This window comes from Dreissena polymorpha, chromosome 5 (assembly GCF_020536995.1).
Source record: "Dreissena polymorpha isolate Duluth1 chromosome 5, UMN_Dpol_1.0, whole genome shotgun sequence".
NCBI lineage: Eukaryota > Metazoa > Mollusca > Bivalvia > Myida > Dreissenidae > Dreissena > Dreissena polymorpha.
Window position 1 is genome coordinate 60838028 of NC_068359.1, and position 16282 is coordinate 60854309.

Sequence of the window (16282 nt, forward strand, 5' to 3'; positions counted from 1 at the left end):
GTCGCAATACACCATTTCTGATTGGTGTTATGTTTTCTGAATAACGAATGAGAAACGTTTTAACTACGTTTCTACAACAACAACAGTTTTTGTTTGTTTACAAATAGCGTTCTGACACATTTTGTATTCATGTAAGAACTATAAATCAGCTATTCAAATAATTAATAGAATTGATAATTAAATTAGGCCTACTGCCGTAAAAATAATGAAACAACATTTTTACATAAAAGTGTGGTTATATAAATATATCCAAAAAGCCTTAATTAGTCTTAGATTTCGGACACTTAATTTTCGGATACCTCTGTTTTTAGCCAAAATTATTGTTCAATGCTATTTAACAAGAATTTTTATTTCCTGAAGTGTTGCGCTTATATGGTGACACTTCTACCACGCGTTTTTACAACCGGATATTGATCATAAAACCTGGAAGACAAATTACTTAAGTTAAGGCAATTGACCATTATCCTGGTGTGGGGTATTTTCTACGGTGTAAGGTTTCTATTGGTTAATTCTGATAAGATTGTGAACAGAAACATTAAATTAATGTTGGATATTCAAAATTAATCTTTTAATAATAGTTTACATAAAACGAATGTCTCTTACTGCGCATGTTCTGTACATTTTTTTGACAGTCACAATCAACTCAAAATTATACTGAACAAAACAGTAATGCAACCACTTACCCATTTAATGGAAAACTTGTTTAATTCAATTTTAACTGGAATATCGTGAAAATTGTGTTGTGTTATATTCATAATATCCATTTTCATATTGATCTCCAATGATCATTTCATATTCTTTGTGCAATCTGGATTGACATATCAATCTATAATTCAAACCTATAGTAATGGTTGTTAAAGATGCAAAGTGCACTAATCACTTAAATATGTCACAACATGTTATATCATGTGTAAGTTATAGAGTATTGCTTGGTGGGATAGTTTGCATGTGTTTAATATCCCACTAAATTTGACTATACTTTACAAAAAAATTCCCTTTCACCGTAAACCTTTTTCTGTTGAATAGTATACTATATATTTATACAAAAAAACATTACCCGACTTTTCTGGAATGTTCACGTGTGTTTTCACCGGAAAATGTGTGATCATCGAAAATACCCCTATGTCGAAAATACCCTATGCGACGATAATTTTCATTACTGGTTCAATAACTATTTATACCAGCAATAGATAATGGTTTCACCAAACAGCTAAAAGTGAAACATATGTATAAAAGTTATATATAATATATGGTGTATTGTTTTACATGCACCTGCTATTATTCGTTCAAACAATTTATGCTGTTAGCAATGCATACCTGCATCGGATTGTCAATTCAATATTTTTAGTGTTTCTCTATTTTTTAAGAACATAATTATTTTTTGTTTCTCAATTTTTGGGGCATATGGAGTTTTTAAATATTTTTGTGTATATTAATTTTCAGACACAACAAAAAATGTTAATGTCCAAATACTTACAGTATGTACGGAATACGTTTCCGCATTGATAACGTGTAGCATTAAGTATAGGCTACAATAAACTTATATACAATTGTAACTGAAAGGAAAAGGCAATACTAACCAAATATAGCATAATTCATAATCAGGCTGATCAAATGTAGAGGTTTCAATCAGTAAATGTACATCAATACCCAGAACACTTATATATGTTATTTCAATAAATGGAATGCACAATTTTATCTTTTTTTCTGAGTTCTAAAGATGGTTTTAAATATGTCTTCTAAATTACAGGTCAAAGTTATGTAACTTTGTCAGTTACATTATACAATGACACCTTTCTCGTGTGTGAAGTTACGATTAAATACCTGTAGTGAATACAGTAATATGGAGACCAGGAGTGGTTGCCAATAACCTAAGCATGACCTGGAGATGCATTTGGGTTGTTTTATAGCTCAGACTTTGTGTGAATAATCAAGTGAAAAATGCTTTACCCTTTCAAAATATCAGTTTTTGTATTGTTGTCTTTCAACCTTAGGGATATATCCAATCTTATTAATGTTAATGCAGGAAATGTCTGCAGCTCGACCATACAAGGTTTGGAGTTCTGACAGACAGATCAAGAAGTCAGTCACAGCCTCTACCCTTGCGGATTTTATAACCAAAGGTAAGTAATGAGTTACTTGAAACAGCTGTACAAACAGTTATACATTCATTACCTGGAAAGATAACTGAGCACATTAATTTATGAGACAAAAGGGTAGCCAAATGGTTGTTAAACATGATTTTAAAACCAACGCTGTCTGTAACGGACATTTTTCTATGCAAATGTGTGTAAGAATTAACAGAAGCACAGGCACCCAGAAAGACTCAGAAAAAATAAATCCATAAATGTCAGATTCAGTGAAAATTCCAGATTTCATAAATTTATTAAATTAATGTCCATGAATAAACACAGTCTTCAGATGAGATTGTTCAGACATACAAGGCTGTGATTTAAGAAGCATATCAGGATAGGAAGTGCCAATCATCAGGGTTCAACTTAACTCCTCATAGATGTTTATAGATCCAGCAAAACTAAGAACTATTTGTAAATTTATTTTGACATTAACCCTAGCGTCTACGGTGTAGAAAAAAGGCCTTGGCAAAAGCGTAGACCTGGATGAGACGCCGCATGATGCGGCGTCTCATCAGGGTCTGCGCTGTTTGCTTAAAGGAATTTCTGTAAGAAATATTTTAAATATAGAAATAAATCCATTAGGCATCCCTAATTTTGGAGATAATTAATCCAATTTAGAAGGATGGGAGAGTCCACTAGGCATAAATGGGTTAATAGGGAGGAAACTAGCTGAAAGTTGGAGAAAACACACCCCTGTGTTTCAGTGACTAGGGTACAATGTAATACCGTCCTTTACTATGTACATGTATAATGCACAACCATGTTTATTAAGCACATGGTTTTCAAATGCCAAATATGGCATATATTGTGGATATTAAGGATAGGGCAATAAATGTGAAGCAAAGAAGCACACAGCTAGAATAGGCTTGTAATCAATGTTTAATGTGCATCAACTAGTTACATTTAAAACTAAAATAATTGCATGCAATATATGGTACAGTAGGATAGCAATGGTAAAGCTAGGATTCAGACAAACTTGTTAAATTAAAATATTTGAGAGGTTTAATATTGCACATATTACATAGTAAATTACAGAAGCAAAGAAAATCTATGCCTTTTGTTCAGCAAAAGAGAAGCTTGGATTCAGTTCAGACCGACCGGTCACAGTTGTGTTTGAGGCCGACGGCACTGAAGTGGACGAGGATGACTATTTCCAGTTCCTGCCATTCAACACGACCCTTATGCTACTTGGTTCTGGTGACGCATGGAAAAGTCAGTCTGAAGGTGAAACTTGCTTATTGGATGTACATAAAGTGTCATCGCAAAATAGCCGGAGCAGTCTTGACAGGCTATTTGGAGATGACGCTTAATGTCTAGATTGGATTTTTGTTTATGAAAGACACTTAGATTCCATAAAAGCGGAAAATCTCGTCCCTTATAAGCCTGTGTTAACTGCACAGGCCAATGTAGCACATGGTTTAAGCCTACTTATTTTCCAGATTAAGGCTCATATAAACAGCTTACTATAAATTCATTAAGAGCACATATGACTTCATTCATTACACTGTAAATAAACAGTCACAGCAAGACATAACTATATTTTTAATAATGAAATGAAAGTGAAACAGGCATGAATTGTGTACCTAGGTATGACTGGAAAACTATACAGTCAAACCCTGATGGCTCGAACTCGTCGGGACCGCCAACAAAAGTTACATGTAGAGCCATCCGCAATTCGAGCCATCTGATTTCAAATAAACAAGTCTGCAGCACATTTTCACCTCCTGTTGAATACTTGTATTTACCAATATTTTAAAACAGTAACAAATACAATCGAACAAATATCATATTGAGCGCTATGGAACAAAACATGCATCAGCAATATATATACATCATTTATTACATATGAGACAGTGCTGCTTTTATTGATTTATTTCTGTTTTTTGAAGAATAACATTATGTAAGCCTGTGTTCCGTTCCTTAGCTGTTGTCGAGAAACGAAGCTTTCTATAACATCCAGTTTAGATTGAACATGCTGTGTGTTTTCGCACTCGTCGATATAATTTCTGATTACATTCATACAAAATGTCATCTTTTACTCAAATCAATTAACGATTAAGTCGATGACATGTTTGCAACTGGTGTTAAATCAATTATTGAGTGCCTTTAATCAAGCGGTCTTAATCGATTAACAGTTTATGCGACCTGAAGTGAGTTCGAGCCATCCAAACAAAACAACGTGTGAAAATTGTCTTCGTCACTGTGATAACAGTTCGAGCCATCCGATAATTTGAGTCTCGCGAATTTGAGCCATCCAGCAAAATTTTATATGAATATATAGCAATAAAAAATCGGTGCTTTGATGAGAGTTCGAGTCAACTGGAAATTCGAGCCAAGCAAGTTCGAGCCATCGGGTTTCGACTGTAATATAACTTGTACCATGCAAAATCATCAGGGTATTTTGTACTGCAGGTGATATCGATACCTTTTACTGGGCTTAGGAACAGGTCATACTTAACCCATTCAGTGCGGGAACCGGATTTTAAAGGCCTTTGCAAACAGTTTGGATCCAGATGAGACGCCACAGAACAGGATCCAAACTGTTTGCTATTCTGATAGTATTCTCTGAAAAAAATAGAAGAAAATGCTGATTTTTGAAATTCAGCAGACGACATTTTAGCAGACAACAAATTTCCCAGCATGCAAAGGGTTAATAAATAACAACTTGATCACAGGATGAAAGGTACTAATCACATACCATGGATATGTACCCAACATTTAAAAGTATTCAAATCTGGCAATGTGGGTTTGATCTCCAGCCCAGCCATATCATGTGTGTGGGTATTGGTCATGTTAGTACCTTAAATGCCATTTTACCCCCATACCTTTGATTCAAGTGAGGCAATTAGCATGAGCTGTATGCAACTCGCCCACAAGAAGTGTTTGTAGATTTATTGACAGTCAGGTCATGGATGAAATACTGTGAAAAACTGTGAAAATTTCATGTAAACAAAAATTATGCATTAAATCTGTTTATTCCTATACAACCCTTGTTTTGGAAAACTCCCACCCAAACTTTGGATTTTTGTTAAAATGAGACTTCATTTTCACACAAAAAACATAAAAGCAGTAAGTGTCATCCGTGATTACCCTGTGCGGACTGAACAGTTTAATCTGGGACAACACTTTACGCACATGCATTAATCCCATTTTTTTCAGAACAAGGCTTATTTTTCTTGTACAGCTGTGGGCAGAGATGAGCCTGACTATATGATGCCGGATGGGAGAGAGGTGTCTGACAGACTTAGGCAGCTGGCTACAGGATTGAAAAGGGAGATAACCAGACTCATCACCTTCTCAAATGATGATCTAACAGTATGTATTTAAACTCACATTTTCAGTCTAATTCTTTCCAATAGACATATTTAGTTGCCGAAGGATACAGGGTATTCCCCTTAAACTTACTAATGGAGGACCACTTTCAATCACGTATTGTCAATTTACAGTCAACTATCAGTTTGATTATGTTTGTGTAGTGATTTGTACATAAATGTTGCTAATTTTCTCTTTTCTTTGAAAAATTTGTGTCGTAAAAGACGCAATAACAAATGACAGCAAAATGTCATAACTGTTGCTAAATTTTTCTTTCTTTTTTAATCAAGATATACAGCAAAAATGCTTTTGTGAAGAACACACACTAAACAAAAAGCTTGTGAACACTTTAAGTCACTTTTTTGCCCATCATCATGAAACTTGCTTAAAACATTTTTCATAATGTTATCTCATAGAGTTAAAATGGTTCCAGTCTGTTGTAAAATATGGCCACTATGGCAGGGCAATTTCCCTGTCTAGCTATAGTTAAACCTTGTGAACACTTTAGAATGTTACATTTTTTGCCTAATTCTCATCAAACTTACTCAGGCTGTTTGTTATAATGATATATTTGCCAAGTTTTAAAATGGTAATAGTTTTGTGGAAAGCATGGCCCCCAGGAGATTATGCAGTTCTCTTTATATGGCTAAAGCAAATCCTATGTGTCACATTAATTGCCCAATCCATCTTCATGAAACTGGCCTAGAACAGTAGTCTAAATGTTATCTAGACTGAGCTTGAAATTGGCTTGCATGGGCTGAAAATCTAGGTAACTAGGTCAGAGTAAAAAAAGGAAATGCATGTGAGCACTCTAGAGCCCACATGTATTGTCCAATGTTCAAAGAACTTGGTCAGAACATTGGTCCAAAAGATATCTCTGCCAGGCTTGAAACTGGTCACATGAGATAAAAAATAGTTCACTTGAAAAATTAAACAAAAAGCTTCTGAACTCTTAAGTGGCCATATTTTTTTATTATAAAACTTGCTCAGAACAATTCTCCACATTCAAGCTTGGCTTATTTTGGAACTTGATCACATAAAATCATAATTGAAGTCAAATATAAGTTAAAGCTTGTGCACACTCTAGAAGCCACATTTATTGCCCAATCGTTTTTTGAAAGTTTGTCGGAATTGTTTTCTCAATGACACCTAGGGTGAGTTCGAATAAGAAATGTGTTTGTCCGAAACACTATGTCCCCTTCTGCGCCGCTTTGATTTAGTTTTTTGACCTTTAACCTTGAAGGATGACCTTGACCTTTTACCACTCAAAATGTGCAGCTCCATGAGATACACATGTCTGACAAATATGAAGTTGCTATCTTCAATATAGCAAAAGTTATTGCAAAATGTTAAAGTTGGCACAAACCAACAGACAGACATGGCAAAAATAATATGTCCCCCACTATAGTGGTGGGGGACATAAAAAGGATAACATGGTATCAGAAACTAGGTCACATTGTCAGTTTGATTGTAAAGTTTGTAAAGGCTGTATACAGGTAGGTCACTTTTTTTGCCAAATCCTCACAAACACTTTTTTAAACTTTCCACAATTCTGATCAAACCAGATCGGGACCTGCATGTCTCAGCTGAGAGACTTAGGGTTTTCATTTATGTTATGGGTCTAGCTCTCCACTTTGGGATTAAATTACTGACGTACATGGCAAAATGGGGAGAAAGTTTTACAAGCTTAACTCAAATTTGTTGTCGCAAAATTTCATCAAAATTGTATTTTTTTTTCGGTATTAAAGGGGCTGACAAAAGAAAAATCAGGGCAGCCCAGGGTATTGTATTGTACAATAAATCAACTGCGACTTAAAATGCTTTCTTCAAAGGAGCTAGCCCAGATGTCTACATCAGCACTAGCAACTCTCCTTGGGGAGACAGAGACCTATGCACAGGCTGTGCAGGAGGCATGTCAGCGCCACCTGGATGAACGTGCACAGACTTCAGAGGCCATGGAGCTGCTCAAACTGTACCACAAGGCGCGTGAGCACAGTCCGTATGTGGAGGGGGAGGAGACGGTGAAACGACAGAAGTTTGCTAACACTTAGAGGAGTTGATGGGAGTAAAATATCATTAGACAGTGTCAACATTCCATTATAATTAAGCTCTGTGAAAAGGGGTTTAATGCATGTGCGTAAAGTGTTGTTCCAGATTAGCTTATCATGGACGACACTTTCAGCTTAAACCGATTTTTTGCTAAGTAGAGACTATATTTAAATAAAAGCAGAAAGTGTTGTCCCTGATTAGCCTGTGTGGACTGCACAGGCTAAACTGGGACGACACTTTACCAACATGCATTAAACCCCATTTTACCTGAGCACGGCTCAATTATATTTATCAGGATAGGAACCCAGTAGTTAAGATTGTGATATATCATAAGAAAGTTTCAATATTTTATTATACTCAAATTTGAAATCAAGGTCGTTCAAATTCCCAGTTTGTTATTCTGTCTACAAAATGTTTTAAGTTTGTTGGGCAAACATCTAGATACATGTATCTCAAGCAATTCTATTGAAACTTGAAATATGTCATCATGATCAATCAGGGTAGATTTGCAAGACACAATTTTCCTTTGCGCGGTATAATTCACATTTCAGGCATAGCTCTAGGTATTTACATGTGTTTGACCTGGGAGTCCATCTCATGATGCATTGTTAGAATCATTTAAGTTAATATGCAATTTCAAAAATTGGCATAAGATCATTGATAAAGACAGGTGGTTGTTCTCAGGGGAGATCTTCAAATGTTTTTTGCAATTTGTCATTAGGGAAGATCTTGCAGTGGTGATTTTCAATACGTTAACATCCCATGGAAACTGTGCTGAGAAATTTTATATGAAATTCCTAGGAGAGTTTAGGTCTTTCCAAGTCAGAGCCACATTTCTCGGACATAAAATCACATGTATTTTTTTTATATGATTTATATTTTATAACTTTACATTTAGCATTTTAGCTATTTTTGACATATTCATTGTTTGACAAATTTAGCTTTGCAGACTTTGCATTTAAAACTACTTTTTTATTTTAAGCTCATCTATTTTTTGAAAAAAAATTATGAGCTATTGTCATCAACTTGGCGTCGATGTCGACGTCGGCGTCCGATTAAGTTTTGCGTTTAGGTACACTTTTCTCATAAAGTATCAATGCTATTGCATTCAAACTTGGTACACTTACTAACTATTATGAGGGGACTGGGCAGGCAAAGTTAGATAATTCTGGCTTGCATTTTGACAGAATTATGTGCCCTTTTTTTTACTTAGAAAATTGAAAATTTTGGTTTAGTTTTGTGTTTAGGTCCATTATATTCCTTAAGTATCAAAGTTATTGCTTTCATACTTGCAACACTTACTAACTATCATAAGGGGACTGTGCAGGCAAAGTAATGTAACTCTGACTGGCATTTTGACAGAATTATGTGCCCTTTTATACTTAGAAAATTGCAAATTTGGTTAAGTTTTGTGTTAAGGTCCACTTTTTTCCTAAAGTATCAAAGCCATTGCTTTCATACTTGCAACACTTACTAACTATTGTAAGGGGACTGTGCAGGCAAAGTTATGTAACTCTGACTGGCATTTTGACAGAATTATGTGCCCTTTTTATACTTAGAAAATTAAAAATTTAGTTAAGTTTTGTGTTTAGGTCCACTTTTTTCCTAAAGTATCAGAGCCATTGCTTTTATACTTGCAACACTTACTAACTATCGTAAGGGGACTGTGCAGGCAAAGTGATGTAACTCTGACTGGCATTTTGACGGAATTATTGGCCCTTTTTACTTGAAAACTTGTTAAGTTTTGTGTTTTGGTCCACTTTACCCCTAAAGTATTATAGATATTGCTTTCATACTTGGAACACTCGCAAACTATCATAACGGGACAGTAGAGGACAAGTTGCATAACTCTGGTTGTCATTTTCACCGAATTATGGCCCTTTTTTGACTTAGTAACTTTGAATATATGGTTACATTTTGTGTTTAGATTCACTTTACTTCTAAAGTATCAAGGTTATTGCTTTTAAACTTTAAATACTTTCATGCTATCATGATGGTACTGTACCTGGCAAGTTAAATTTTACCTTGACCTTTGAATGACCTTGACCCCCCCCCCCCGAATCCCCCCCCCTCGAATCCCCCCCCCCCTCAATCCCCCCCATTATTTTTTTTTAAATTAAAGATCATCATATAAATGACCATTTTATGCCCCCGGTAGGGTGGCATATAGCAGTTGAACTGTCAGTCAGTCTGTCTGTCAGTCCGAAAAAAACTTTAACATTGGCCATAACTTTTTCAGTTTTTAAGATAGAGACTTGATATTTGGCATGCATGTGTATCTCATGGAGCTGCACATTTTGAGTGGTGAAAGTTAAAGGCCATCCTTCAAGGTCAAATGTCAAATTTATGGTGTCTGACCGTCCAAAAACTTTAACATTGGCCATAACTTTTTCAATATTGAAGATAGCAACTTGATATTTGGCATGCATGTTTATCTCATGGAGCTGAACATTTTGAGTGGTGAAAGGTGAAGGTGAAGGTCATCCTTCAAGGTCAAATGTCAAATATATGGCGTCTGTCCTTCCCTAAACTTTAACATTGGCCATAACTTTTTTAATATTGAAGATAGCAACTTGATATTTGGCATGCATGTGTATCTCATGAAGCTGCACATTTTGAGTGGTAGAAGTTCAAGGTCAAGGTCATCCTTCAAGGTCATAAAAAATAAATTCAAAGCGGTGTTCTCATGAAGCTGCACATTTTGAGTGGTGAAAGGTCAAGGTCATTCTTCAAGGTCAAGGTCATCCTTCAAGGTCAAAGGTAAAAAAAAAATCAAATGGGCATTATCATGAAGCTGCACATTTTGAGTGGTGTAGGGTCAAGGTCATCCTCCAAGGTCAAGGTCATCCTTCAAGGTCAAAGGTCAAAAAAATATAAAAAAAATCAAAGTGGTGTTATCATGAAGCTGCACATTTTGAGTGGTGGAAGTTCAAGGTAAAGAAAAATAAATTCAAAATAAAAATTTCAAAGCGGCATTCTCATGAAGCTGCACATTTTGAGTGGTGGAAGTTCAAGGTCAAGGTCATCCGTCAAGGTCATCCTTCAAGGTCGAAGGTAAAAAAAAATCAAAGCTGCGTTCTCATGAAGCTGCACATTTTGAGTGGTGGAAGGTCAAGGTTATTCTTCAAGGTCAAGGTCATCCTTCAAGGTCAAAGGCCAAAAATATAATCATTTCAAAGTGGCATTATCATGAAGCTGCACATTTTGAGTGGTGGAAGTTCAAGGTCATCCTTCAAGGTCAAGGTCATCCTTCAAGGTCAAAAGTCAAAAAATAGTATTTCAAAGCGGCCTTCTCATAAAGCTTCACATTTTGAGTGGTGGAAGTTCAAGGTCAAGATCATCCATCAAGGTCAAAGGTAAAGAAAAACAATAATAATTTCAAAGCGGCGCAATAGGGGGCATTGTGTTTCTGACAAACACATCTCATGTTTTTTTTCAAACATGGTTAAAAAACACAAATATTTATTTTTATTATTTTATTTTTGAAATACTGTCCAACCATCCCACCCAAGAATCCCCCCCCCCCTCAATTTTTTTTTTTTTTGCATTTTTGGAAGATAATGTAATAAATGACCACAGCCCCCACACTATACACCACTCTCCACTCCACCCCTCCATCCTTTGTGATTGAAATTGAGATAGGTCCCTACGCCTTTAAAAAGAAAAATAGATGAGCGGTCTGAACCCGCAAGGCGGTGCTCTTGTTCTACTAATTAACTTTTTTGTGAGAGTGATGTTTTACATTTTGTGCCATGGACTTAAAGATCTGTTAATGCAGTCACTTTATTTCACTTTTTGTGCAAATTGATTGCCACAGTCCTACACTGGCCTGTCTTTGCGAAACTTTGAATACCTGATATCTGAAAACCATTGATAACTCCCACACATCAATATTGTACTGGAAAAATCATTTGATAGCTCAATCAGCAATGACCTCCTTTTACTTTATCATGGATAACGTTGTGGGAAAAAGGGCTTAATGCATGTCCATTAAGTATCTTTAAAGATAAGCCTGTGCAGTCCACTTCCTGCTTATATGGAGACCAAAACATTCCTGTCATCCTGGTGCAACCTTATGTTAAATAAGCTCACTGTAGTGATTTTCTCATTCTCTGTTTTGGAGACTAAACATCATCATGTGTGTGCATTGCTGCCTCAGTCCATTTCAACATTTTTTTCCAAAGTTTAACTTTGACTACTTTGTTTGTGTCAACTTTTGTAGATGTACGTTATTATAAGTGTATTCATGTAAAATGTGTAAGATGTATTTTTTCATTCTGTTTTTAGCTCACCTGAGCACAACGTGCTCATGGTGAGCTTTTGTGATCAACTTTTGTCCGTTGTGCGTCATCCGTCGGCAACATTTTGCCTTGTTACCACTCTAGAGGCCACATTTATTGTCTGATCTTCATGAAACTTTGTCAGAACATTTGTCCCATTGATAGCTCGACTAAGTTCGAAACTGGGTCATGCTGGGTCAAAAACTAGGTCACTAGGTAAAAAAAAAGAAAAACCTTGTGAACACTGTAGAAGTCACATTTGATGCCCAATCTTCATGTAACTTTGTCAAAATGTTTGTCTAAATGATATTTTGTTTGAGTTCAAAGATGGTTTCGGTCCGTTGAAAAACATGAACGCCAGGGGGCAGGGCAGTATTCCTTATATGGCTATAGAGAAACCTTGTGGACACTCTAGAAGTCCCAATTTTGGCCCAATCATCATGAAACTTGGTCAAAACATTGGTTTCATTGATATCTCGGACGTGTTCGAAAATGGTCCAGATCGGTGAAAAAACATGGCCGCCAGGGGGCGTGCAGTTTTCTATAAATGTATTAAGTGAAACATGGGAACACTCTTGATGTCACATTTTTGGTCCAATGTTCATGAAATTTGGTCAAAACATGTGTTTTTTGGATATGAAAATGGTTTGGATCGGTAAAAAAGCATGGCGGCTGGGGGGGGGGGCATTTTATTCTTATATTTATATAGTAATTACAGCTTTTGAACACTATATAGTTTATCAGGTCAAGGGAAATAACTGCAAATGAAAAATTATGTCTAATTGTCAGAGTTTTCTCCCTTTTTAAAATATTTGTTTTAAGCACAAGATTAAGTGGAATTAATTATAAGTTATAGTTTTACATTCTGGAAGATAGCAAACTTTTGAATACGTTTTTATTGTTTAATGATTCTGTACAATATGGCATTCTTTTGTCAAACAATTAAAGCGAGACTATGCGATTGTTATATGTGTTAAATTGTAATATATTGATAAATACATGTTAAAATAACACAAAATAGGCAAGATATTGAAGACGAATTTCATAAAATGCAGCAAAGACAAATTAGCGCCCCGAGTCGATGGTGACGAAGATATTTAGTAATATTTTCCTACAAATTACCGAAGAATTGGTCTTTTTATTAGGATCGGAGTTAGTGTTCGTGTGTCATATGAATAGACATCGCTGCAGGAATTTAAAAACAACCATTAAACTTAATTAAAATTCACATCATACATTAATGATATACATTCTGGCAATTTAGACTGTACAGACATTTTCGATTTCAGCATTAAATATCTCGCTTATTTCGCATTTTTCGACACATGTTCTTCTTAAGTTTTATTTTAAATTATATTGAAATGTATGACCTTGTTAACACTCTAGAGGTCACATTTATTTTCTGATCACTATGAAACTTGGTCTGAAGATTTGTCCCAATGATATCTTGGATGAGTTTGAAAATGGTTGAAAATGGTTTTTGTTGCTTTAAAAACATGGCCACCAGGGGCGGGAAATTTTTCCTTATATGGCTATATATGGCTTTATTAAAACCTTGTTAACACTCTAGAGGCCACATTTATTGTCCAATCTTCATGAAATTTGGTCAGAAGATTGGTCACAATGATTTCTTGGCTGAGTTAGAAAATAATTATGTTTGCTTGAAAAACATTGCTTCCAATGGGGCGGGGCATTTTTCCTTATACGGAAAATCTTGTTAACACTCTAGTTTTATTTAATTCAGTTGCCCAATCTTCATGAAATTTGGTCAGAACATTTGTGTCCTGTGTAGCAAAGTTTGGTTTTATTTTGTCAGTATTATGTACCATTAACTGTTTTATTTAATTTTTCATAACACAGAATTTTCATAATTAACAACTGTTTTAGTCATTATAACTTTTGTTAAGCCTATCAACTAAGAGAAAGCTGAAATGAAGACAACATGTACACAATTTTGCAGTATCTATCTCCATTGTTTAACCTGCCGAGTCGTATTTCCCAATCTATTTTTAGTTCTGTTCTAGAATGTGTTAGACCCCAGATATTGATCATTGCAGTGTGTAACTATTCACCACTCAGCTTACTGACCCTCTCACTGTGCTGTATGCCAGATGTTAATATCAGTGGTCAGTAATAAAAGCTGGTTGAACTGTTTGATATATTTTATTTTCACAGTGGGAGTATTTAATGCATGTTTTTAACAATTAACAAAAAATATGTAATTTAAATGGGAACTTCATATCAAAACAAGATTCCATAATGATTCACTCTATATAATCATATTAAAGATATGTTAGCAAATATCAAATGGATAGTCTATAAAAAAAATAATGAAATAATTTCAATTATAAGTTTCTGGAGATAAAAAACAAATTCAGAATAATCTTCATAATCAAGATTTACCTTTCTTATTTGCGGAGTTCATTTATCAAGATTAATCATTTTCAGGCTTAATGTATTTAAACAATGTCAGAAAATTGAAAATAAAACGGTAATGAATGATACACAATATTAATGAAATGAAATATAAAATTGATACATTTTCAAATTTCTAAATTGTTTAGTGTAAAACACCCTACTGTTGAATAATATGTTTATAAAATGATTAAAGTAAACGGCAATACCTTTATTTAATTGAATTACAACCAGTCAGCAGTGTCATCCTGACCGGAAATAAGCGATTGTGGAATAAATATTTCCGCATTACATAATGCTCACAAAGTTACATAACTTGTAACCATCCCGTGACCAGTTCACGTGCGCAAGTAAACGAGACCGCACTACCACACCTGGATACGACATTTGAGTTTAAAATAGTTTGGATCTATAAAAAAAACATGGCCGTCAGAGGGGGGGCTTTTTCCTTATATTTATATAGTAAAAAAGCTTGTGAACACTCTAGCAGTCACATTTTTTACTTAATCATCATAAAATTTTGTCAAGACATTAGTTATGTGGATGTCTTGGACGAGTTTGAAAATGGTCGTGATAAGTGGAAAAACATGGGCACCAGGCAGTGGGGCAGTATTCTTTATATGTATATAGTGAAAACATGTGAACAGTCTAGAAGACATTATCTTCATGACATTTGGACATATCTTGGAAGAGTTCAAAAATGGTTCAGCTCTGTTAAAAAAAACATGGCTGCCAGAGGGCCATTTGTTGTTCATTCTTCATGAAACTTGGTTACAACATTTGTTTCATTGATATCTTGGGCTGCAAAGAACAGGTCATTTCTTTTTATCTTAAATGAGCGACTTTGGGCCTTTCAGGCCCTCTTGTTTGTACTTTCTCATACATTAATGGACAAATTACATACATTCCAATAATATACAAACATGATATTTTGCTCTAGATTGTAAAAATACACAGGTCTGTTACCATATAGGTTTACTATTTTATGTTTAAATAAAATCTTGTAAAAAAATAGTTGTAACTTTTTTTGTGGAAGGTAAATGTTTTTCTCATAATAACAATAAATTGAATAAATAAATACATATATAGTAATATAAATAATGTTTGCCTTCACTGCAAAACAAACAGTTCTCGTATAATTGTATTATAAACAAGCAAATTCATTGAATTGATATCCCCTGCTAATATACTTCTGGACACAAATATTTCTGGACGAATGGACAACACCAAAGTGCATCATCCTCTTATCCATGTATATACTCATACCAAATTTCAATGAAATCAGTCATAGCACTTCCAAGATATGGCTCCAGACACACAAAAAGCATTTTTTTACGATACAAAGGGCCATAACTCTGTTATTATCCAATGGTGTACAATGCCATTTGGCGTGCATCATCCTCTTATCCATATATATACTCATACATAGTTTCAATGAAATCCGCCAAAGCACTTACAAGATATAGTTCCGGACACAAAAAGCATTTTTTCAAGATACAAAGGGCCATAACTCTGTTATTTTCCAATGGTGTACAACGCCATTTGGTGTGCATCATCCTCTTAACCATATATATACTCATACCAAGTTTCAATGAAATCCGCCAAAGCACTTCCAAGATATGGCTCCGGACACAAAAGTGCCAGACTGACAGACACGGCCAAAACAATATCCCTCCGCCTATGGCAGGGGATAATAATGAAAAGAACTATTTGAAATACACGTATCTATGTGGTATAGTATTCAGACGTTTTTAAAATCAATTAGGATTTTCTGACTGAATCTCAAGCCCCTTAAATATTGTGTTTTATCTGAATCTTTGAAGCATACCTCAGCAATTTCAATTCCAATATATTTAAGCCTTTACCACTTGGACACTAATTTGTAGTCCCTTACAAAGTTAAATTTAATTCAATACATTTCTTACTAGATTCAAATTTTAAAGACTTCATTTCCAACCATTAGATACTGATGAGCAGCAAACAGCATAAAACCTGAACAGACTGCAAGTTACTTGCAGGCTGTTTTAATTTTATGCTGTTGGCGCATAGCCCTCTTCACTTTGCTTCTTAGTGCGAAAGGGTCTAAATTGT

The 16282-nt window shown here is 35.0% G+C and overlaps 1 protein-coding gene across 1 annotated transcript; it reads left to right on the forward strand.

Moving 5' to 3' along the window:
• The first annotated feature begins 71 nt into the window (after window positions 1–71).
• Window positions 72–9557, forward strand: LOC127831945 (DNA fragmentation factor subunit alpha-like). The gene is made up of 5 exons (XM_052357031.1): window positions 72–131; window positions 2027–2123; window positions 3201–3359; window positions 5320–5450; window positions 7280–9557. Exons 2-5 carry the CDS (start codon window positions 2030–2032, stop codon window positions 7496–7498), a joined length of 603 nt encoding a protein of 200 aa, XP_052212991.1. The 5' UTR covers window positions 72–131; window positions 2027–2029; the 3' UTR covers window positions 7499–9557.
• The last annotated feature ends 6725 nt before the right edge of the window (window positions 9558–16282 follow it).

Coding starts and splice junctions, on each gene's coding strand:
- LOC127831945 (XM_052357031.1), top strand. CDS start 2,030: ATGTCTGCAGCTCGACCATACAAGGTTTGGAGTTCTGACAGACAGATC. Junction 2,124..3,200: donor TGCGGATTTTATAACCAAAG/GTAAGTAATGAG, acceptor CCTTTTGTTCAG/CAAAAGAGAAGCTTGGATTC. Junction 5,451..7,279: donor TCTCAAATGATGATCTAACA/GTATGTATTTAA, acceptor CTTTCTTCAAAG/GAGCTAGCCCAGATGTCTAC.